We start from the raw sequence: 22,558 nt of genomic DNA on the forward strand, positions 1-22,558 counted from the left end.
GCCTGTTCAGAACGCAGTGATTCTCACGGCAGACCCAGGAGGGGGCACTTCCGGTGCAAGTGGCAGCCATCGCTCGTGCTCAAGGCAGACATTCGAAAACCAGATGACTTCAAAAGGATGCAAAGTAATGCCTGAGGGAGGGTGATGTCCACTTGAAACCAGAGCTCTTGTCTTCCACTGCTCTCAAAGACAAGCGCCCAGAGGAAGGGTCCTGTCCTAACAGGACCATGAGGGTCACAGGACATAATGTGTCTTTGGCCGGTGGCTAGTCTTCAGTCTTCACGCTCACCTTCCATTCTGATGACCCAGATCTACCTGGCCAGCAATCAGCTCTCTGTTGGCACTAGCTAGCCTCATAACGGTTGTCATTTTCAAGGGTGTCTCCTCCCCGAGGGCCGAGATCTGTCTTTACTTCCGGTTAACCCAGGAGACTCGGGGGCCCCCGGTGCCCCCTGTGAAGATGCAGATCAGTGTGAATGGTGACTGGCTCTTCTCTACTAACCAAGCGGCAGTTCCCAGTCCCCAACCACCATCCTCAGGATGTTCAATGGCCCCCTCCATACGCTAAGGCAGGGGGTCCTGGACTCCTCTCTGTCGTGACAAAGGGTTTGCTTATACATGTGTGAACAGTTTTTGAAAGAACTCAGGTCATTTCTGAACTTCGTATCAAAATGAATTCACTTTTAGAAGACAATACACTCTACGCACACCCCCTCTAATTTTCTATAAGAATAAGGTTACCAAAGAAGATCTATGGGACTTCCTTGGCGGTCCAGTGGTGAAGACTTCGCCTTCCAATGCAAGGCGTGCGGGTTCGATCCCTGGTCGGGGAGCTGAGATCCCACGTGCCTCGGGGCCAAAATAACCAAGGCATAGAACAGAGGCAGTATTGTAACAAATTCAATAAAGACTTAAAAAAAAAAAACAAAAAAAAAACAAAAAAAGAAGACCTGTGATGCTTGCCCTTGATTTTTGGTTGGCCAGAGTTCTGATCAAAGCCAAGCCAGAGCACGTCAGTCGTCTGCCTAGCACCCTCATAGCTCCCATCTCACTCACGGTGAAAGCGGACATCTTCACGATTCACCCTCCCAGGACTCCTCAGGGTGCATCTCTCCCTCCTCTCTCCCTCTCTTCCACCCACACGGCTTTCCTATGGTTCCCCAGGCACAACCCTTGCGTTCCGGCCTCAGCACCTCTGCAACTGTCCATCTACCCTGAACGCTCTTCCCCGCTGGGACCACACGGGGCTGGCTCCCTCACCTCCTCCCCACGTCTGCTCAAAGGTCTCTCCATCAGTGGAATCTTGCCCCAGCACATGCCCTGCCCCCACCTCAGCAGCTTCAGTTTTCCTCCAGAGCACATCTATCCCATCTCTGGTAAGACACACTTACTTGTCTATCATCTGCCTCCCCGACTAGCCTGTAACTCCATGAGACAGGATCACGGCTTTACGCACAGATACATCTCATCACTTAAAAGAGTCCCAGTGCAGAGCAGAGGTCAGCACCTAGGCGCTGGAAAGACTGAACACAGGCTATCACTGCATTCTTCATAGTTAAGGGACTGCTTTCTTAGGTGCCGTCTATCCAGATGCACTTGTCTCCTTCCAGAAAAATGGCTATTTACACATAGGCGGTTCAATGGAATGAGGCGGAATGGTTATTCCCATTGGCTATGTGCCATGCCCCCTACCCTCCGTGGGGAGGGGGGCTTGGAAAATCCTAGTCCAACAATGGGGCCGTCCTAATACAAATCCAGTGTCCTAAAACGTGACACTCGTGCAGATCGAAGCTCGCTCGACAGATGCGACTGACCCTGGCTGGGTGCAAAAGTGATACATTTCTGGGATGCTATCTCCTTCTATCAGGACGAGCTACGTCAGCTCACTCTGTAGTGACCTCACATCGTTAGCCTCTATGGAGCACACTGTTTAAAACCTAAATTCCGAGATATTTTTCACATGAACCTCTGAAAAGTCTGTACCCTGTCCTGTAATTGATCATCTACCTCTGTTACATTTATCCCTGCTAAGTTTAACCTCGGGGAGCCGTTGAAGGAACCGAACCTTCGTTCTCCGCTATAACACAGTCTCCTCCTGCTTTTGGTCTTCCACGTGGGCCACCACGAGGCTGACTGGCCTTCAGGCTGCAGAGGAGATGATGCTCAAGGGCATACCACGTGCTCTTCCTCCCAAGCTCCCTTCAGGCTGACGAAGCTTGGCTAACACACTTCAGCTGCCTGCAGGCTCTCCAGCTGCACAGTCACCCAGCATCCCTGGGAGATGCCGTAATATGGAACAGTCTAATGTTCTGCTGAAATCAAGAAATGTCAACGTGGAGGTCCTCTAATTTACTAGCCTAGTTATTCCATCAATAAGGACATGAAGTTAACATGACTCTTTCTCAGTGAAGCCATGTTGGCTGTGGCCACTTCCATTCTTTTCTAAAAGCTCACAAACCATCTGCTTAACAGTCCATTCCAGAACTCTGCCAGCTATCAGCTCTAGGCTTGCTGGTTTACAATTATTAGAACTTATCCTCTGCTACCACCTCAGTCTCTTTTTGACTTTTTTTTTTTTTTTGGCTGTGTTCATTGCTGCCTGTTGGCTTCCCATAGTTGTGGGGAGCGGGGGGCTACTCTTCATTGTGGTGCGCGGGCTTCTCACTGCGGTGGCTTCTCCTGTTGTGGAGCATGGGCTCTAGGCACACAGGCTTCAGTAGTTGTGGCACGCGGCTCAGTAGTTGTGGCTCACAGGCTCTAGAGCACAGGCTCATTAATTGTGGCACACGGGCTTAGTTGCTCCGCGGCATGTGGGATCTTCCCGGACCAGGGATGAAACCCGTGACCCCTGTATCGGCAGGCAGATTCTTAACCACCGTGCCACCAGGGAAGTCCCTCTTTTTCACTTTTTAAAGGCAATGTGTGCCTGGCATTCAACTCAGGACTTCTTTTATTCTCCCCGGCACTTTAAAGATCATTTTTATTTCTAAATTCTTTCCATTCCCTGATCTAGTCCTGAAGACTGAAACATTCAGAATGTAAGGCCTCTCCATTCATTTATTCCACAAACACTTGCTGAGGACCTCCTGTGTGCCCAGCACCTTGCTTTGTTCAGTCTACATTTCTTCACAGTTCTACTTGTTAAAGATGCTGATGCTAGTCCAGCAGCTGACATCTGCTCTGTCCTTGTACCATCAACCCCAAGAAGTTTACCATCCTTTTCCTCCCTCTTCTGAACATGGTTTTAAAAGCCCCATGGCTATCACTGGTGTTTTATTTTATTTTATTATGGCAAAATATATGTAATATAAAATATGCCATTTAACCACTTATAGGTGTACGAGTTTGTATCATCAAGTACGCGCACGATGTTGTGCAATCATCACCACTATCTGTTTCCAAAACTTTTCCACTGCCCCAAACAGAAACGCTGTCCCCCTTCCCCCAGGCCCTGGTAACCTCTAGTCGACTTCCTGCCTCTAGGGATTTACCTATTCTGGATATTTCGTATAAATGGAATCATATATTGTGTTTGGCCCTTTGGGTCTGGCTTATTTCTTTTTTTTTTTTTTAATAAATTTATTTATTTTTGGCTGCGTTGGGTCTTCATTGCTGCGCGCAGGCTTTCTCTAGCTGTGGCGAGCGGGGGCTACTCTTCGTTGCGATGGGCAGGCTTCTCATTGCGGTGGCTTCTCTTGTTGTGGAGCACCGGCTCTAGGCGTGTGGGCTTGGTAGTTGCGGCACTCAGGCTCAGTAGTTGTGGCTCACGGGCTCTAGAGCGCAGCCTCAGTAGTTGTGGCGCACGGGCTTAGTTCCTCCGCAGCATGTGGGATCTTCCCGGACCAGGGCTTGAACCTGTGTCCCCTACATTGGCAGGTGGATTCTTAACCACTGTGTCACCAGGGAAGTCCCGTGTCTGGCTTATTTCAAACAGCATAATGTTTCTCAGGATTCATACACACTGTAGCAGGTATCAGTAGTTCATTCTTTTTTACGGCTGAATAATATTCCTCTGTATGTATATAACACTTTTGTTTATCCACAATCCGTTGATGGACACTTGGGTTGTTTCCACCTTTGGGCTATTGTGAATGATAATACCACGAACATTGATGTGAAAGTACCTGTTTGAATTCCTCTTTTCAATTTTTTAGGTACACCTGCCAGTGGAATTGCTGGGTCATATGGTAACTTTAGGTTTAACTTTTGGAGGAGCTGCCAAATTGTTTTCCATAGTGGCTGCACCATTTTACATTCCCACCAGCAACATATGAGGGTTCCAACTCGGAATCTGATGTCTGAATCTGGACTCCACCCCCCACCTTCTAGCCACGTGCTCTAGTTTCCTCCTTTGTAAACTGAAATGATGAGTGTTTTAGTTTCCTATGGCTGCAGTGATAAATTGCGACAAAGTTAGGGTCTTAAATCAACACAAAATTATCTTACAATTCTGGACGTCAGAACTCTGAAATGGGTCTCATGGGGCTAAAATCAAGGTGTCTGGAGCCGCTTCCCACTGGAGGCTTGAAAGGAGAATCTGTTTTCTTGCCTTTTCCAGCTTTGGGGCTGCCGCAGCCCTTGGTTCCTGGCCCCTTCCTCAGCCTTCAAAGCCAGCAATGGGCAGTTGAGTCCTTCTCACATCACATCACTCCAACACTGACTCTCCTGCCTCCCTCTTCTGCTTTTAAGGACCTTTGTGATTACACCGGGCCCACCCAGACAGTCCAGGATAATCCTGCTGCTATTTTAAGGGCAGCTGATCAGCGATCTCAACTCCATCTGCAACTTTAAGTCCCCCTTGCCATGTACCTGACCCAGCCACGGGTCCTGAGAATAGGACAGTGACATCTTTGGGGGACATTATTCTGCCCAACACAACAGCAGTAATACCTTCCTCATGAGGTTGTTTCAAGGATTATTTGTATTTCTAAAGTCTCTCCATCCCTCGAAATATAGTCCTGAAGACTGAACTCATTTAAAAGGTCTCTCCAGGGGGTGGAGAGAGGGGGAGTTGGGTGAAGGCAGTCAAAAGGTACACACTTCCAGTTATGAGATAAAGAAATACTAGGGATGAAATGTACAACATGATAAATATAATTAACACTGCTGTGTGTTACGTATGAAAGTTGTTAACGGTGGACCCTGGGAGGTCTCATCACAAGGAAAAAAACACGTTTTTGCTTTTTCTTTTACTTTGAATCTATATGAGATGATGGATGTTTCCTAAACTTATTGGGGTAACCATTTCATGATGCGTATAAGTCACATGATTATGCTGTACACCTTAAACTTATACAGCGCTGTAAGTCAATTATAGCTCAATAAAACTGGAAGAAACATAAAATAGAAGGTCTCTGCCTTAATTTACTCAACAAATACCCATTGAGATGAGTGAGTGAAACAAAGCCTATGAGGTACTTCGAGCCTGGTACCCAGGAAGCACTCACTAAATGTTACCCATCATCACTTTATGTTACTCTTAATTTTAGAATCCCTTTTGGCAATATGGATGCAGCCACAAGAATCCACTTCTCAGTCTGAACCTTCTGAGATCTGTCTTCCTAAAACCCAGACAAGCATTGCTTTCTTTTCATGACTATCAAGTCCAACAAGGCCTCCCCATCACCAGCCCGTCTTCGATTTAGGCAGAAGTAGACCTAGAGGGTGACAGCTCCCTCACCACCTGCCCCACCTGCTGGGAGATGAAACACCTGCCAGCCAGGGAGGAACCCATCATGTCATCTGGTTCTAACAGCGGAGCTAAAGCTCCCACCATGGAATTTGTAGTCTGTGTCCAGGCTCTGTCCTTCTTCGCTCCTCCCGCCTGAGGGTCTGCAGCCAGAGTCCCACACGCTCTCAGCATGGTTCTCTGCTCTTGATCCGACGCAAAGCCTTCTGGCTGGTCCCCAGTGCCAGCCTCATAGAATGCACCGATTCCAGACAGAGGAAGACGGTTCTCACTTAAAGTGGGCTCCATCCTCCATCGGAGCCACACCTTCTAAGGAAGAGGCTCACCTCTGCTTCTCGTGCCGTTGGACTTGGTCTAATGTCACAGAATGAAGTGGGTGAGCACGGACCGGCTGGGGCCCCAAGGTTTATTTCTAAGTAGCTACCTTGATATTACGGATCATGAGGTTAACTTGGACTTTTTGTTTCTTCAGTGACACAAGTATTGTCTTTTATTGTATTTGCTTCTCAGTTTTAATATTTTTTTTCCCTTTCTATCTCAAAAATTTGCTTAAAACTCTCAGTCAGGTCAGGCTAGAACCTTATAACAGATGCTCTACTCATTTCCCACGCCGCGCTCTAGTCCTTGCTGAGACCGGAGCCCAAGTTCCCCTTGACGCCAGTGCCCCATGGTCAGCAGGCTTGGAGGCGGGGGAACCTCAGCACCAAGGTCTTCGGGTCCAGAACAGGGAGCGGGCCCTGGGTTCGGCCTGCTGTCCAGGAGGCTGGTCTGTGCTGCCCGGAGGTCACAAGGAGACTCCGGAGCTGGGCAGAGCTGTGAGCGGGCAGAAGTCAGGGCTGGAGTAGGGGCAAGCCTGCCCAGCTGGGAGGATGCCTCCCACGGGCCTGGGGGGCTAAGCAGGCCCCCTTTCAGTCTGTCTTCCCTGGCACAGGAAGAGGCGGACGCACCAGTGCTCAGGCCACTCTGTTCTCAGTCCAGACCTTTGAAGTGCTTTAGTGAACATCTCCAGGCTTCTCAGTAAAGCCTCTTTCCTCCCAACACGGCAGGCAAACCCGAGTCAAGTGGCTCCCATGTGGGCTGCAGGAAGGCCCCCTTTGGTGTGGTGTTGTGTGTGTACCCCGCATGCCCGAGGTGGGAGCATCGGAGACCCCCAGGCATTGCCCCGGTCCCTCCCTCCCGAGAGCATGTCCAGGCCCCCTGCTACCCACCACCGCAGCTCTGAGCTCATCCCCGTCCCAGGCCACCTCCAGCAGGACGACCTCACGCCTGCTGCCCGGCTGCGGTGGGTCCCCTCCCCCCCATTCATCAGCTCCTGACCACAATTTCCTCTGTCACCTCAGAAATCATAGTTTCTTCCTGGTGCCCTCCTGAGTTTTTCTTTCATCTGTCTGAGAACAGTCCATCCCTGCTAATAAATCAACCAGAGGGAAGAAGGAGAGCATCTCTAGGCCTTTCATCTTCTCTGGCACGGAAAAAGCAGTTCTCACCTACACAGGTACAACCGGCTGTCACCACTGCCTATATTATATATAGCCCGTGCTGAGAGCTTGCTTTTCTTCCCTAAAGCCCATTTCTTAGATCTCCAGATAAGCTAACAGTCCCTCCTGGTTCCCTCTGAAAATTCCCCAGCAGAACTGCCAGCAACCGCATGCTTTCTGGACTGTTGACGTTGTTCCAGGGTCAAGGGTGTGCCGGGGAAGGTGGCTTCGGAATATACTATACACTGGTGATCCCATTGGTCCAAATCTTTTATCAACTGCATCCTCTCACTACAAACCATGCCAGGTGATTGATTATCTGACTTTGTGTCCTCAACAGCATTGAGAAGTGGGGAATACCATTAATTTGGCCCCTTTTTGGTTTTGCCATTGATTTTATTTAGGAAGTCGAGGCTTTCTATGTTTATTTTATGGTTCAAGAGATTATGGACAAAAACACCAACATACATAAATGATGAATAATTATACTAAAAAGGGCATAAGTAAGGTCTGGATTCAGTAAGAGCCACAAAAGAAAAGAAAAACACGGTGGTGAAATGAATAAGGCACAATAATTGTGACAGTGAGAGTCAGGGTGAGAGAAAGAGACTCAGGGTATTCTAGTTCACAGATGACAGTTGGGTTCATTTTAACTGAAAGCTCTGTACTTAAAATAGGAATACATACTGAGGACATAAAATTATTTGATGGGAGAGTTCAATTTGGCCATTCTAAAACGTTGAATAGCTATGTTCTCTATTCAAGTGAGGTTTAAAAACTTGAAGAAAACAAGTCTTTAAATACTGAAATTGTTAGTTATTCAGGTTGTACAGTGTATTTTACACCAAATTATAGTAATGCTGGGCCTTAATCATGCCATGAGTCTAACTTTTTAGCAGTTTTCATCTGGTATAGATTAGAGATTATAAGTGGGGCCCATATGAGCTTCTGTACATCAGGAGGAGATCAAACGAAATGGTCTTGGGACAGGAACTCTGCTCTGGGATGCGTCTCTAACTATGATCCAGGTCACAGGTTGGTGGAGAAGAGCCACCCCCAGGAGCACAGAGCATCAGGGGACCCCAAGAGGGCTTGCAGCCCTGTTCCCAGCATTGCTGTGAGGCTGCCATGAATGGGCTTCGCCATTCAATTATAAGCAATGCCGGCAACAAGGATTCACATCCACTTGTCACCAGGAAGGTTTTAACACCAAGGTCATATACATTTAACCATCATTTTCATTTAACAGCCCTTTCCAAAAGAGCAACTCTTTGCTGGAGAAACACATGCTCTAGACGTACGTCAGCAGGCCCAGGAATCTGACTTGGCGCCCAGGGAGAATCTGCTGGCAAAGTCGTGATTCTCCCCTCTTAATGAAAATCAACAGAGAGCCAAACCCGACTTCAGGCGCAGATCTGGCAGGATATTGACTGACCAGAGCACAGAGCCCTGGTGAAAAAAGAAAACAAAACCCAAAAAAGCGGAAAAAGAAACAACAAAAAAAAACACCCAAAAAACTCAACTGTTTTTCTGTTCAAAATTTCCTAATAAAAATATATTTCAGTACTATTAAAAATTCAGTTTTAGGGCTTCCCTGGTGGCACAGTGGTTGAGAGTCCGCCTGCCGATGCAGGGGACACGGGTTTGTGCCCCGGTCTGGGAGGATCCCACATGCCGCGGAGCGGCTGGGCCCGTGAGCCATGGCCGCTGAGCCTGCGCGTCTGGAGCCTGTGCTCCGCAACGGGAGAGGCCACAACAGTGAGAGGCCCGCGTACCGCCAAAAAAAAAAAAAAAAAAAAAAAAAAAAAAAAATTCAGTTTTAGTTAGTCTAAAAAACTAAGACTTTGGTTGCCATTAGAGAGCAGTATCTTCTATAAACTTCTATGGATGATTCTGGCAGGAGTGGGGTGGAAATAGTAGTCTGTTAGGGAAGGTTACATGAGATGCTGTTCATCTCAACAGCGGGCTTCACTCTGTGAGGTCTGGCCATTCAAAGGGTCCCCTCTTCCCTTCCCCACTGGACCCACCCCCTCCTACAGCAGGATGGGGGCAGCTTTTGTTAGTATGATACCTGCCATTCCTGGTATCGTGTTGCCGCATATTCTTGATAAAATGAATCTTCTTAAAGTTCTTTGGTCTGGGCGAACCTGAGAGAGTACGACATCTGAAAAATAAAGCCATTTCGAAAACACAGTCAGTTGCCCGTGGACAGCTGAGACATCTCCACACAAAGACAGGAAGGAAAGACCAGACTCAAATGGTTTGAGTAACCCCAAGGATAATGAGGACTATATGGCTGGAAGCAAGGAAGCTTTAAAAAAAAAAAACCCAACGACAGACAACTTCCTCGATAATACTGATAATAATTTATATGGGTCTCTGAAGAGCCAGCTAATGAAAACTATTGTCATCAGTTACAATAACATAACCTACACGAATTCCAACGACATTATTTGTTCCTGTCATCTTAAAAAGAATCCTCCTGTATCAACACAGGTAATGGGAACAGAAAACTGTAAATTTAAAGAATCCAGAGGGGGAAAAAAACACTGGAAAATTCAGTTTAAAAACAACCCCGAATAGTTTTTCTTCTGTAGCAGGACTCTGGCCTGAATTACCTGGACTATTGCCTCAACATTTAACTTGTCTCTGCCTGGAAGTCGCAGCTTTACTTTGAATGAGAATCAGAGACTGAGACCCAGCTAGTGGCTGTTGGTTTTTTTTTTTAAAGATAAATTTTAAATAAATATTTGTTGAACAAATTGACTTGGATTCCAATTAATTTTTCCTAGAATATACAACATGTGTTTGCACTACAGGAATAACAGAACAGACCACAGGCTGAAAAGATCTTATTTCTGTATATTTTTTCAAAGGTACCTGGCAAATTCTAAGATATACAACTGCAATAACAACTAGGAAAAAAGCAAAAATCCCAGCAACTGAGAATCTGAAGTTTGGTGTTGTATTGAGAAAGGGAGCAATGACTTTTCTAGTTGGGTTTTTGCTACCAAATATTTTTGTTTACCTTTCCGACCATGGACCCCGATGGCTGGCTCCCGGCATCAGACGTGGGTGCCTGAGACCTTATGCTTCAGAGAGTGAGTTCCAGAGAAGCAGTGCCCGGCTTCCCCAAACCACACTAAGGTCCAGGCCATCACCCGAGTTCATTCACTTCTGAACTTTGAGGCTTCAGGTAAGAGAATAACAAGATGACCCAACGAGGAGGTACAGTTGAGGGCAGGTGGGGTGTGGGGGCCCATTGGTGGCAAAGGATTAGGGAATGGGCAGCATCACAGACCTGCCTAGCAGCTTGAACCTTTACTCTCCTCCAAGGGCTCCCCCCCTTCAAGGGAAATTGGGGGATAGCCCTGGGCTAGGCTAGGTGCACAGCTCCCAAACCCCCTTACCTGCCCTCAAGTAAGGGCCAGCCTTCCTACAAGCCCTTTCCCAGACAGTGCTGAAAATTATTTTTTTTCTCTTAAGAAACAGCACCTCAAAATGTAATTTAACTTGAAAAAAAAATATAGTAAAGTGAATGAGTGCAGATCAAAGCAAAGACATGGTAGCAGGTATCTGGTGGCTTTCATCAGGGAAACGGGGCTCCCTGGGCCTTGGATCTAGAGGAAGGAAGCCTCCCTGTCAGTCATGTCCATTCCACCGGAGCAGGGTTCACAGCACATGGCCACAGCCTGAGTGGCCCTCCCAGCATCCACCACAAACTCACTACCAGCCCTAGTGACCTATCACTAGTAATATTTCAGATCCCTCCCTGGAAATGTTGTGAGGATTAAACGTGATGATTTCTACAAGAGCTTCATACAGTGTCAAGTGACACGTTCAAATACAAATATTCACATTCATACATATGTACACACATTAATATACACATTTCAAGTGTGTGATTATTATTAAAACCTTTAACTACAAAGGGTGCATATTTTGTTACTGTTTGCCTCCTGTATTCTGAAAACCACAGCCCTTATTAAGGGTCCTGAATTCTTGGTTTTAAATAGATTCTTTTAAAGACGTGCAGAGGGACTTCCCTGGCGGCGCAGCGGTTAGGAATCTGCCTGCCAACGCAGGGGACACGGGTTTGAGCTCTGGTCCGGGAAGACCCCACACGCCGTGGAGCAACTAAGCCCGTGCACCACAACTACTGAGCCTGCGTGCCACAACTACTGAAGCCCACGCGCCTAGGGCCCGTGCTCCACAACAAGAGAAGCCACCGCAATGAGAAGCCCGCGCACCACAACGAAGAGTAGCCCCCGCTCGCTGCAGCTAGAGAAAGCCCGTGCTCAGCAACGAAGACCCAACACAGCCAAAAATAAATAGTATATAAAAAAAAAAAAAGACATGCAGAACCCTGCCTGAGGGCATTTTGTAGATGCTTCCTGTGGACCTCAGGAAGGGTTTGAATAGGGAAAATCACCCACTAATCCCCCTCCCTACTCCAAGCCTCCGAACCCAGATTCAGCCTTCTTGGGGTCCAAGAAGATTCAGCCTCACTCAGCCTTCCTGGGGCAGCTCTCTGGAAGCAGACCCAGCACCTCAGACTGCCTCTGTTCTACCTCCAGAATGACTGTTAGAGTCTGCAGGCCACCCAAGGTCCCCAGTTGTCTCTCTCACACACGCAGAAGGTTCTAGAACTATGTAGTCACGGGAGACAGGAGAATCCTTGAAGGCATAAATGTGTGCTATCATTGGTTGCTGGACCGTTGCTCAGGAGCATCCTCACATCCTTACCCAGCTTCCCCCCAAAATGCAGAGCTTCCTGGGTCCCCCAGTCTGAGGGCAGTGGGCTAAGAGCTAGACTGTGAGGATACCTTCCTAAGACCCTAAGCTGCTCCCTGCCTCCACACCTGCAGAAAGACGTGCTGTTACGCTCAGGTTTGGGCACAAAATCTCCCAGCCTTCTGCTGAAACCGGAAGTTGGCAAAAGGGGCACAGGTGCCTTTCGGCACCAGAAATTACTTAATGGCACGGCAGCCCGCACACATCAACTGAGACAGGCTGGGAACTGGGGCAGGTGGTGACGGCTGCCGCATTTGCTGCAGCTGAACTGAGGTCTTTCTGGACATCTAACAGAGGCATCCTAGGGGTCCTTATTTCTGGGATACCAGGTAACCACCAGGCAAAGTGGAAAACCCCAGTCTAAAGCCTCTCATTGCAAATGCTCAGTCCTTGGAGTTCAAGGTGGATACAGGAAACTAACCTGTGATGTGCAAGAGAAAGGCAAGACTTTTAAACAGATAACAGAGGTGCTTTCTTTCGATACCAGCATCCAATTCTAACTGCATATGCTACTGATACTGCCCTTCGATCAGCAAGTTGTTTGTTGTCTTGTGTTTTTTTAAGCCTTCAGCCTCCACCACCCCCCACCTAAGAAACGCTTTCAGAGAATTGTGGCATTAACAACAATTGCCAAGGAAACTGGAAGACTAAGCACTCAGGTTATGGCAGGTTAAGCAAAGAAGGAATTAATTTCAAAGCCATCTGCACTGACGTGTAAAAATACCCATTTAAAACCATACATTTTAAGTGATGTAAAATTAAATTAGGATAGAATTAAACTGAAAACTAATTTAATGAAAGATTGGCTCTTTCTTATTAGCACTGATTATGGGATACACTTAATTATGCAAAAGGTTTTTAATAGATGCCTTGGAGGCTTTTGTTCTAGGTGCTGAGTTTAAAAGCAAGTTGGGCTAATAGCCTTCCGCCCCCGCAGTTCCCAAAACACTTCAGCACCATTACTGGTACATTCATTTCACAGAATCGGGGAGCTGGAAAGGACAGAGATCAGCTGATCTGCCCCTCCCATTTTACAGGTGGGAAAACCGAGGCCCCAGAGTAGGTAAATGAATTTCCAAAGCCACATAACCAGTTGGTAGAAGAATCAGGCCAAGAATTCAAGTCCCCTGACTCCCAAACTAATGCCCCTTCTGCTATTTTTATTACTTAGGAACAAGTAAGTTTCTAAGTAAGTATCAGAATTCTTTATTGAAGTATAATTGATTTACAGCTTTGTGTTAATTTCTGGTGTACAGTAAAGTGATTCAGTTACATAAATATATATATATATATATCCTTTTCCATTATGGTTTATTACAGAATATTGAATACAGTTCCTTGTGCTATACAATAGGAACTTGTTGTTTATTTTATAATAGTAGTTAGTTTGTATCTGCTAATCCCAAACTCCTAATTTATCCTTCCTCCGCCCCCTTTCCCTTTGGTAACCATAAATTTGTTTTGTATGTCTGTAAGTTTGCTTCTGCAGTAAATATCAGAAATTTTTCAATTAAAAAAAAGTCCATTAGGGAAAATAAGGACTTCTTAAACTGCCAACTCCCTTGGTTTCAGACTTACTTTTTAAACTTTGTATTTACACAAGATCTGTTGAAAATTAAGTATAGCATTCTGTAAGTAAGGGTTGGATGAAGTTACAGTTAAGGCAGAGAAGCCATTTTTACTCTGCCCATTTGTGCTATCACAGGACTGAGGGGTAGAGGACCAGCCTGGGCAGACTCTGAAAGGAGGGTACAGGGGTGATGGGGCCCATGACCAGGAACACAGCACCCAGTTCCTTCTCTGGCCCCCCTTTACCACCTGGAATCCCCGAGGTGACATTTTAGAGCCTGTGACCTTTTTTTAACCTGGTTTCCTTGGTCACAGCTACCACATTGCTCGAACGACCACGGCCCCTCGCATCCTCTCCAAACTCCAGGGCCTTTGCAGTTCTGTTCATTGATTGGCATCAACTGTACTCAAATGCCAAAGCCACTCGGTGCCACCTGAGAACGTTTCTCCCTGACGCTCGCTGATTACTTTGGGCCACTTAATAGAGACGGACAGAAGAACACTTGTGCCCAGGCCACGTGGATCACACAGCCACACACCATCAGCCTAAGATGGTCCCAGAGGCTATGTGTGTTTTCAAAAAGACTTCCAAAGTGGAAATCGGACTGTCTGGCCCTGACTTTCTCTTTGGAATGATGTCGGTGATGAGATTCACAGTCACTGATGCTTCCAATCAGATCCCAGGCCTGGCCTGTCTATGCTCCACCCTTTATCCAGGTGGTCTGTGGACAAGACCCGTGACCTGGGGGTGAAACTCCAGGCAGGGAAGGAGCCCGCTCCAGGGGGAGACGCCTCCCTCCACCTCAGCATCCTCCCAGGCTCAAAGGGAGGAGCCGGGGACTGCCAATCCCTGGCCAGCAGCCAAAGCATGCATGAAGGGTGCAGATGGGGGTTCCCGCGGGAGCTGGTGCGAGGGCATGAGAGCACACACCCTCCCTCGGCTCTGCCCCTGCCATGCATTCCTGTAAAGCCACAGCGTCCCACAAGGTCCCGTCTTGCCTCAGCTCCTCCTGCACAGCCAGCTCAGCTGGGGCTGCGGTGAGGGCTGCAGGGGACGCAGCGTGTGTCTCCTGAACTCCAGGGGGGCCAGGTGGACCGAGGCGCAGATTAGAGGAAGCAGAGCTGCCAGTCAGAGGCCCGGCACAGCTCAGCAACTGCTGTCACCGAGAAAAAGATGCTTCGGAAGCACTTTTCTAATCCAGAGGGAGAAATGGAATGCTTTCAGCCCCAAGGGAGCACTCACAGCGGACCCACCTGAGTTTCCCAGCACCTGGCTTTGGAGGACCATCGTGGCACCTGCTAATGAAGTCAGGGACTGTGATTACTGTGTCCCCGTGCCTGAGAAAGCCGGGGCAAGAGACGCGCTCTTCTTCATTAAGCAGCAATTTTCAAGAGGAACAGGTAACCGCACCTGAATTCACATGCAAACTGGGCTGTTCTGATGCATAATTGGGATTTCACAGTGTTCTAGTTCTAATGTTCCAAAGGGCTGGGGTTTCCAAACAGAGTGTGGGGATCTGATGGTCATTTTTAGAATTTAATTCTGTAGATCAAAAACTAAAAAAAAAATTCAAACTTTGGCCCCCACCTTGTATTGCAGGCCATTCACACACACATAAATGCAACCCAAAAACTTACCTCCGTAGAGGAGCGTTCTCCTCAATATCTTCCAGGGTCTCCAAGGACGATCTCTGGGAGAGGAGGCGACGTCTGCAGAGAGAGGGGAAAAAAAATCTAGGAGTTAAAACTGCATTGTGAAATGGATCAGGCATTTCTATAAAGCTAAAACTGTTCTAAAAAAATAAAGTCCACTAAGAAAAAAATCAGGCAAAAGGTGTTTTAAGAGGCTGCCATATTCCCAGCCTGTACCCTGAATGCCAAGCCCATCTTGCCTTGCTGAATCCTGAGCTTTTTCTCCCTGGCTGTAGGGCTGCTCTGGTGATTAGGGAAGTGATGGATACTTTTTATGCTGCCTAAAACCAACAAAAGACAAGGTGCCTCTGATAGTGTATAACTTTGGTACTGTGTGCACTTTTTCTAAAGCATTAGATAGTACTGTTAAGTATTCAGATCTCAGTGGTCTGAACCAGCTTTAGCTGATAAATATTAAACATTAAAACCGTACTAAATAAAATCTCAAAATCATTAGGAGGCAAGGAAAAACTTATGGTCTCTGGGCCATAATTTCGAAAGCAACTAGAAACAAGGCAGACCTTATTCCCCTGGGAGAATTTCTCTGCGACCAGGGAGAATATATATCAGGGCGTGATGAGGCAAAACACAAACTCTTTCCATCTGCTAAAGAACTGCAAACCACCTGCCCAAACCCCCTCAATCTAGTTTCTTTTGTCAGACTGAAATAAGAATGGGTCCTAGTTAATTGAGACCAGGCGGGATGGTGGTTGGTAATTTTATAGCAAATCCATGTGAACAAGGGCCATCACTTCATAGTAAATGATTTGGCAGAAGGGTGGTGTGGACAGAAAAATATCTGATTGGGTCTTTACCTTGGGAAAAAAATGAGATTAAAATTACAAGACTATGTCTATTTTGTGTTCATTTGATAACATTTAGGTTAAGAACATGCAATTATAACCATGTTCTAATTTGTTCTAAAGAATAAAAAAATGAAACGCATGTTTTTTGCTTTGTTCTGTGTGTACTTTTTCTGACCAACCACACTGATACCTTTTTGCTTCGTGTTTTATTTTTAATAAGACAATCAGAAGGGTCATTTTTGCAAACCATTCGAGGGCTTCATCAATTTTCTCAGAGCCTGTCTTCATGTTTTGACAGTCAGATCCTTTCTAAAACACTCAGCACACACCTCCCTGCTTCTCTCTCCAGTGAGCCTCGTTTGTCCACATGTGAGACCCAGGAGCTCTCCAACATCACCTTCACTGTCTTCATGACACACTGAACTTCTGCAAGATCTGCAGTTTACTCTGTAATTAACTTATGCTAAACTTCCACTTCTGTAATATGGTATTGTTAGAGTTCCAGCAGTCAGTCAGACCAGGGAGACACTGGTCTTACCTGAGGGGGTGGGGAACTGATTTTATAGGTGGGGATTTGAGAGGTGGCCAATTCATGAGTAAGTAGGACTCGCCTGTGCAGCCCCCTAAGTCCAGGGACTCAGCACGCCAGGACCCCTGTGACAACACCTGGCGGCTGTGGCTTTGAAGGAGGTGTCCAGGCCATCGTGAGGCACAGCCCCTCTAGGTGCCAGGTCTGCCTGGGACGGAGTCCCAGGCTGGGACGGGGACAAACCCCCAGTTAGTCACACTGCCACCCAGTGTAGCTCTCAGGGATAGGTGTCCCATGCTCCCCATCCAAGGGACGGTATGATGCTACACGTGTGCTGGGTCAGACAGACTCCGATTTCCGTCCTGGAGTCTGGAGGCTCTGGGACCTTAGAAGACTCCTTAATCCTGGAGCCCCAGTTTCCTCACCTATGACACGGGAAAATGAGAGCAAGTAAGAAACAAAGAGACATGAAGTCCTTGGCATGGGACAGTTAATGACCAGGAGCTCCTGGGATTTTGATTGTTACTCCAGTTTCCTCCACTGGGGCTGCAGCCTGACCTGATGCCCTCCCCGCTCAAATGACTGGGGTCAGCCTGGCTGTCCCAGCTCTGGCCGCTCCTCCAACCCCTGCCAGTGGCGAGGTCACTCCCAAATGCCTTGTGCCCGAGCCAACCTGTGACACGTGCTCCTTCCACCCCTACACCCCCTTCGAAGCAGAACTAACTTGGTGTCACCTTCGCTGAGGCACTGGCCACCTATAAAATTAGAGCCCCAGGCCTCCCTGCACTCTTCTTACTTAATATCAATGTCTCCTCTGCAGCTGTGATTAAAATGATATTTACTCTGTTTATCTGCGGATAATGTTCTGAGTTTCGTTTTTCATTTTTTTTCTTTTTTTGGCTGCACCGCGCAGCATGTGGGATCTTAGCTCCCCGACCAGGGATCAAACCCTCACCCCCTGCAGTGGAAGCGCGGAGTCATAACCACTGGACTGTCAGGGAAGTCCCTCTTCTGAGTTTTTAAATCAAAAGTGAAATATTAATTTAAGTAATTAATTAATTTAAGCAATGCACCCCTAAATTGTCATTAGACATAACATAGTCACAGGCAGAAATAAATGTATGGGTTTCAGATCCTGAAAATTCCAACAAATCCTGTCAAACTTTGAGTCTTCCTCTGCAGGCGAACGCAGAGGCACCTGTCACCTCTGCATTTTCAGGTGACAGGTAAACAGACATTTAACATTTGGCTCAATCTGCAGCCGAGGTGACTGCAGCAACTGTGCAGCTTCAAGCTCTCCCTTCCTTCAGTTATCGTATCAGAGGTCCCCTGGGAAGCTCTGTGGTTGGCCCCTTGGGCAGTGAAGATACAACCAAGGCCGCAGCAAAGGCCAGGCGGGTGCATCCTTTTCTGCCCACCCACCCGACCAAGCCTGGCCTGCTGGGACCACAGAGCTGATCCCGGCTTAACTCTTGTCCTCAAGGAGCTCATATTCAAGGGGGAATCCATGGGACCACCAGCAGGGAATTCCATTAACAACCCCTCAAGCTCCTCTGGCATTTGAGGCTGTCTCCCTTTCCCACCCCAAGAAGAGCATGGCCAGCCCTCCAGCTGAAAATGTGTCCAAAGGAACACACGGAGGACACATGAGGCCCTGCCAGGCGCCCTGGGCCTCCCGTCCAACATTCAAACCAGGGGGTTCACCCTAGAAAACTAGGTCAATTCATAAAAGCACACAATCTGACAATTCCCCCATCTAAAACCCACATCCGGCAATTCCTATGCTGGAAAAGACAGATGCCATTTGGAAAATAATCAAATTAGAATACATCTTTCTACATATTTATAAGGATTTGTTTTCGAAAAGCCAGTACATTTGATATTCTCTTCATGAGTTGAACAGGTATAGATTCTCTCCCTCTCACACACACAGAGGCACTTAAGGTCTGGATTCCTCAGAGGGAAAAAAATTCAAAACCCAAATGCCCACCTGTTCCTTTAAATTCAGCAGATGTGTGCTTCCCTTCTTCATGAACAGAACTAAGCAATATATTCTTTGAGATGCACGTATACAGCTTGGAAAGAACTACCACGGATCATTGTAAAGAAACTGTCATATGGTACCAGAAAAACGAAGATGCGATGCCTGCCCTTCCTGCCACGAGGGCCTGCCCTGTGATGGTAGCTCATCTCTGCCCCTGCCACCCCGCTAAATCCTTCCAAGCTGTGTAGTAACCTTTCCCCTTATCTTCTATCTTCAGAAAGCCCACAGTGGAAGGGAAGGCTAAGGGCGGGTGGCCCACCTTCACCAGGCACTTTTCACCCCGTTATCTGCCTCATAAACCAAGTCCATTACTGTGCAGACTCCTTACCATTGGGCACAGTTGACAAGCAGAGGTCTTTGAATATTTTAATGACTGATGAGGAATACTTAGCCTTGGGCCAAAACAGCATGCCCCCTTATTAACCAAGAAGACATTCAGTAAGAGCCCAAGTGTTATACGTCGAAATCACTAAATGCAAGATTGAGTCCTCAGAATTCAGGGTTCCCCATCTTGTCTGACAATTGTAATTTGGGCCCTTCCATACTGGCCACCAACACTTCTGAGGCCGATGTGGTTCACATTCAACACTCATATGTAAGTCAGCCTCCCTAAAGCCCCCAGACTCATTTTAGAATACTACCCTTTGAATGTCGGACTCTGCCTAGGCAAGGAAATTCTAATCCATGACAAGGTTGCCTATCTGGATATACCTACTTGGACCAAATTAATCCACTTATCATTAGGGCTGATGGTTGATTGTGGTGTAAGTCACCACCGAGCGGTCCTGGGACCCAGGGCTGGTCACAGTGGGAATTACGGCAGCAGAGCCTCACCAGAGTGGACTCTGGGCTCACTCATGTCCCTGCTGACCAGTGAGGCTGGGGCAGGGTCATCCTAGCTCCAGCTGGGCCCAGGGTTTAGGGTGGTGATTTAGGACCAAGCTGGGATAAAGAAGGTGACCCCCAGCCTCAGCACTGGTGTCAAACAAGTAGGTCGAGTTGGATCAATGCTCTCCACCCAGGGAACATTAATAATCTCTGGGGGAAAAACACAAGCTTTGGGAGCAAGAAGGGACCCTGACCATCTGGGCCAACCATTCCTACCCTCACAAAAAGGCAATTTAGCTGTGTGGTTCCCCCCATGGATGGAGTCCCCTTCCTGGCTGGCAGGCCGCTGTAGGGCAGGGTTACCTCTTCACAGACGTGAGGGAATGAGGGCCTCACGGATCCCTCAGTTACACAGAGGATGGGCCAGCTGAGGTCATAATTACTTCAGATCTGTTCCAACAGTTATTATGACCAAAAAAAACCCAAACAAACAAAACCTCCAATCATAAAAATAACTTATAGCCACGAGACACCCACAGACTTGTAATTTTTTTTTTTTTTTTTTTTTTTTTGCGGTACGCAGGCCTCTCACTGTTGTGGCCTCTCCCATCGCGGAGCACAGGCTCCGGATGCACAGGCTCAGTGGCCATGGCTCACGGGCCCAGCTGCTCCGCGGCATGTGGAATCTTCCCGGACCGGGACACGAACCCGTGTCCCCTGCATCGGCAGGTGGACTCCCAGCCACTGCGCCACCAGGGAAGCCCGCAGACTTGTAATTTATTTGCTGTGTTACTTGGGTCCTGCTCCCACTGACCACGTCACCTCCCTCCCCCAGACAAAACTGACCACTCCAGCCAGTGAGCTGCTCAGGCTCTCCTCACCTGCATAGCCCCAGGGATGGAAGATGCTCAGTAAACAGCAGGGACTCGATCAGGGCCGGTTGAATAAACTAATGAAGTCCACCATCTGCCGGTGGCTGTTTGGGATTTTCCCAGAGAGCACCAGACCTTCCACTCAATGCTTTTCTATACACAATTACTACTGGCTCTTCTCTATTCAATACACAAGGTCCCAACCTGATCACCAGGAGCCCAGAAATCATCCTCAGAAAGCTTCCCATTGTCTCACTACAGCGGGAAGAAGAGGGAGGCAGAAGACCCTCATCCTGCAGGGCTGGGGTGATTGGGTGGGCAGAAGGGCCAGGGCCCCCAGCACAGCTCAGCAGTTCATAGGCAGAAGGCATGATCCGTTTAAAATGGATTTCTTCTGTTTGAGTTTATTAAACATTCATCTTTCCAAATGGATTTTTTCCCCCTGCTTTTGTGACTATAAGAGTACTATGTTCCACTGTTTAAAAAAAAATTCAAATTAGGAAACGTATAAAGTAGAAACTGAGGAAATGACCTGCAAACCCCAGGGCCCAAAGAGCACCTTCTAAGAGTTTAGTGTATGACCTTTTAGACTTGTTCCTATTTCCACATCAACTTATAAATGTGTGTGTGTGTGTGTGTGTGTGTGTGTGTGTGTGTGTCTGTGATTGAAACTATGAAAAAGACAAGAAGAATTTGCTTTTTTAAAACCAAAGGCAACAAGGAAGCGCAACCCGCCATGGGGTGAAGCTGGAATCTGGCTCCACTGTTGGTGACATGTGCAGTGTCTGAGCAAGATATAAGGATGGGATCTCAGAGGGACAGCTGCTAAGAGAGAATCCGGGGTCCTTCCCGGGCTGGGAAGCAGCCCCCGGGGCTGGGTACCCTGTTCTCTGGCTCTGGACCAGCAAGTGAGGAGCAGTGAGCACAGAGGGGCTGTGCTTGCTTGCTTGCAACACCAGCTAGGGAAGAAGGGGATCGAGGACCACCGGTAGGATCAGGGCTCCAAGCGCACCGCCGAGGCTTGGTCTGATGCCCGCAGGTCCAGCAGCCTTTCCCACGCTGAGGTGCAGATGTGGGAATGGTGGCCCGAGACCTTTCTGGGGGCTGGAGAACTATCTCACTACCTCAGGTAAAAGAGGTACTGCAGGCAAGGAATCAGGGCTGGACAGCAAGCAGTCCCACTTCAACCTAGAGACCACGGGAGTCTTCATCCCTCAGCCTCCTTTTCTGACTCAGAGTCACAAAGCTTCCAAGGTCCCAATCAGGGCCCGGCAAGAAAAGGTGTGAGCGTCACTAACCTAGAAAGCAGAGCTGGCCTTTTGAGCAGTTAGGAAATCCCTTTGCAAAATGTCATAAGATCCCATCCCCTGGTTCGTATATCTCACGTACGAGGGGAAGCTCACTACCTCAAGAAGCCCTAAAGAGAAGAACCACTATGTATCTAAGAATCGTACTTTCACTGATACAGCTTCTGAGTATCAAAAGCTTCTGAGTATTTGTGAAAATTCTCGTTTTCAAATACCAGGCTTCAAAGTCAAATGCTAACATCCCCACTGTTCTTTCCTTCATTTCTTTAATGCAGCTTCAAATTGTTGAGGTCACAGCCCCAGGAGCTCGATCTCCAGATTCAGCAACTAAGTTGTGATAACTCTGGTCATGATTTGGCAAATTTTAAAGCCAGGATTCCAGATGCTCCCGTAGCAGAAGTCAAATCAGATTGTGCTCCTTGAAGAAGCAAACTGTTTTGCACCAATACATATGTGTTCACAGACGAGAAGGAAAAGTCAGCTGTCCCCTTTCAACGGAAGCTACAGGCTGAAAGCAAAAACAGCCTTGGCTTCAGCCTGAAGGTGTGTTTGTCAGGTGCATGCTCGGTTCTGCTTTCCACGATCTAAAGCTTCATCCAGCAGCAAAGGTGCTGAAACTGAGTGAGGCCCTACCTTGCTCACCTGGCAACGGCTGGTTGATAGACTGTGGAAGAAATCCCAGAGGAGAGCTGTGGAATCTGACATAGCAGTGGCGCACTGGCTGGGCCAGGCCACCAGGTTGGGGGGACTGCAGAGCACCATGCCTGGACCAGTCAGGTCCTGCAATGCCACTGAGCAAAGAGCACATGGCTGATGTGCTTGTGCAGGAAAAAACCCCTCTCCCTGTGGCAGCATATATGTCTAAAGCCAGATCCATACGCAGAATACGGATGGACACAGTTCACACCCCCCCAGCGGTCATGGAATTTTCCTTGTAAAGGAAGGAAAAT

At 47.7% G+C, this 22,558-nt stretch overlaps 1 protein-coding gene across 1 annotated transcript in view; it reads right to left on the bottom strand.

Moving 5' to 3' along the window:
* CABLES1 (Cdk5 and Abl enzyme substrate 1) overlaps positions 1 to 22,558 on the bottom strand; it is a 107,851-nt gene that overhangs the window by 51,700 nt on the left and 33,593 nt on the right. Inside the window, exons 2-3 of the mRNA XM_030842562.2 lie at positions 15,169 to 15,240; positions 9,239 to 9,331 (exon numbers count right to left, since the gene is read on the bottom strand). Coding sequence (XP_030698422.1) covers positions 9,239 to 9,331; positions 15,169 to 15,240 — 165 coding nt within the window. The remainder of the gene's footprint in view (positions 1 to 9,238; positions 9,332 to 15,168; positions 15,241 to 22,558) is intronic.

This window comes from Globicephala melas, chromosome 13 (genome assembly GCF_963455315.2).
Source record: "Globicephala melas chromosome 13, mGloMel1.2, whole genome shotgun sequence".
In the NCBI taxonomy this organism is placed as follows: domain Eukaryota; kingdom Metazoa; phylum Chordata; class Mammalia; order Artiodactyla; family Delphinidae; genus Globicephala; species Globicephala melas.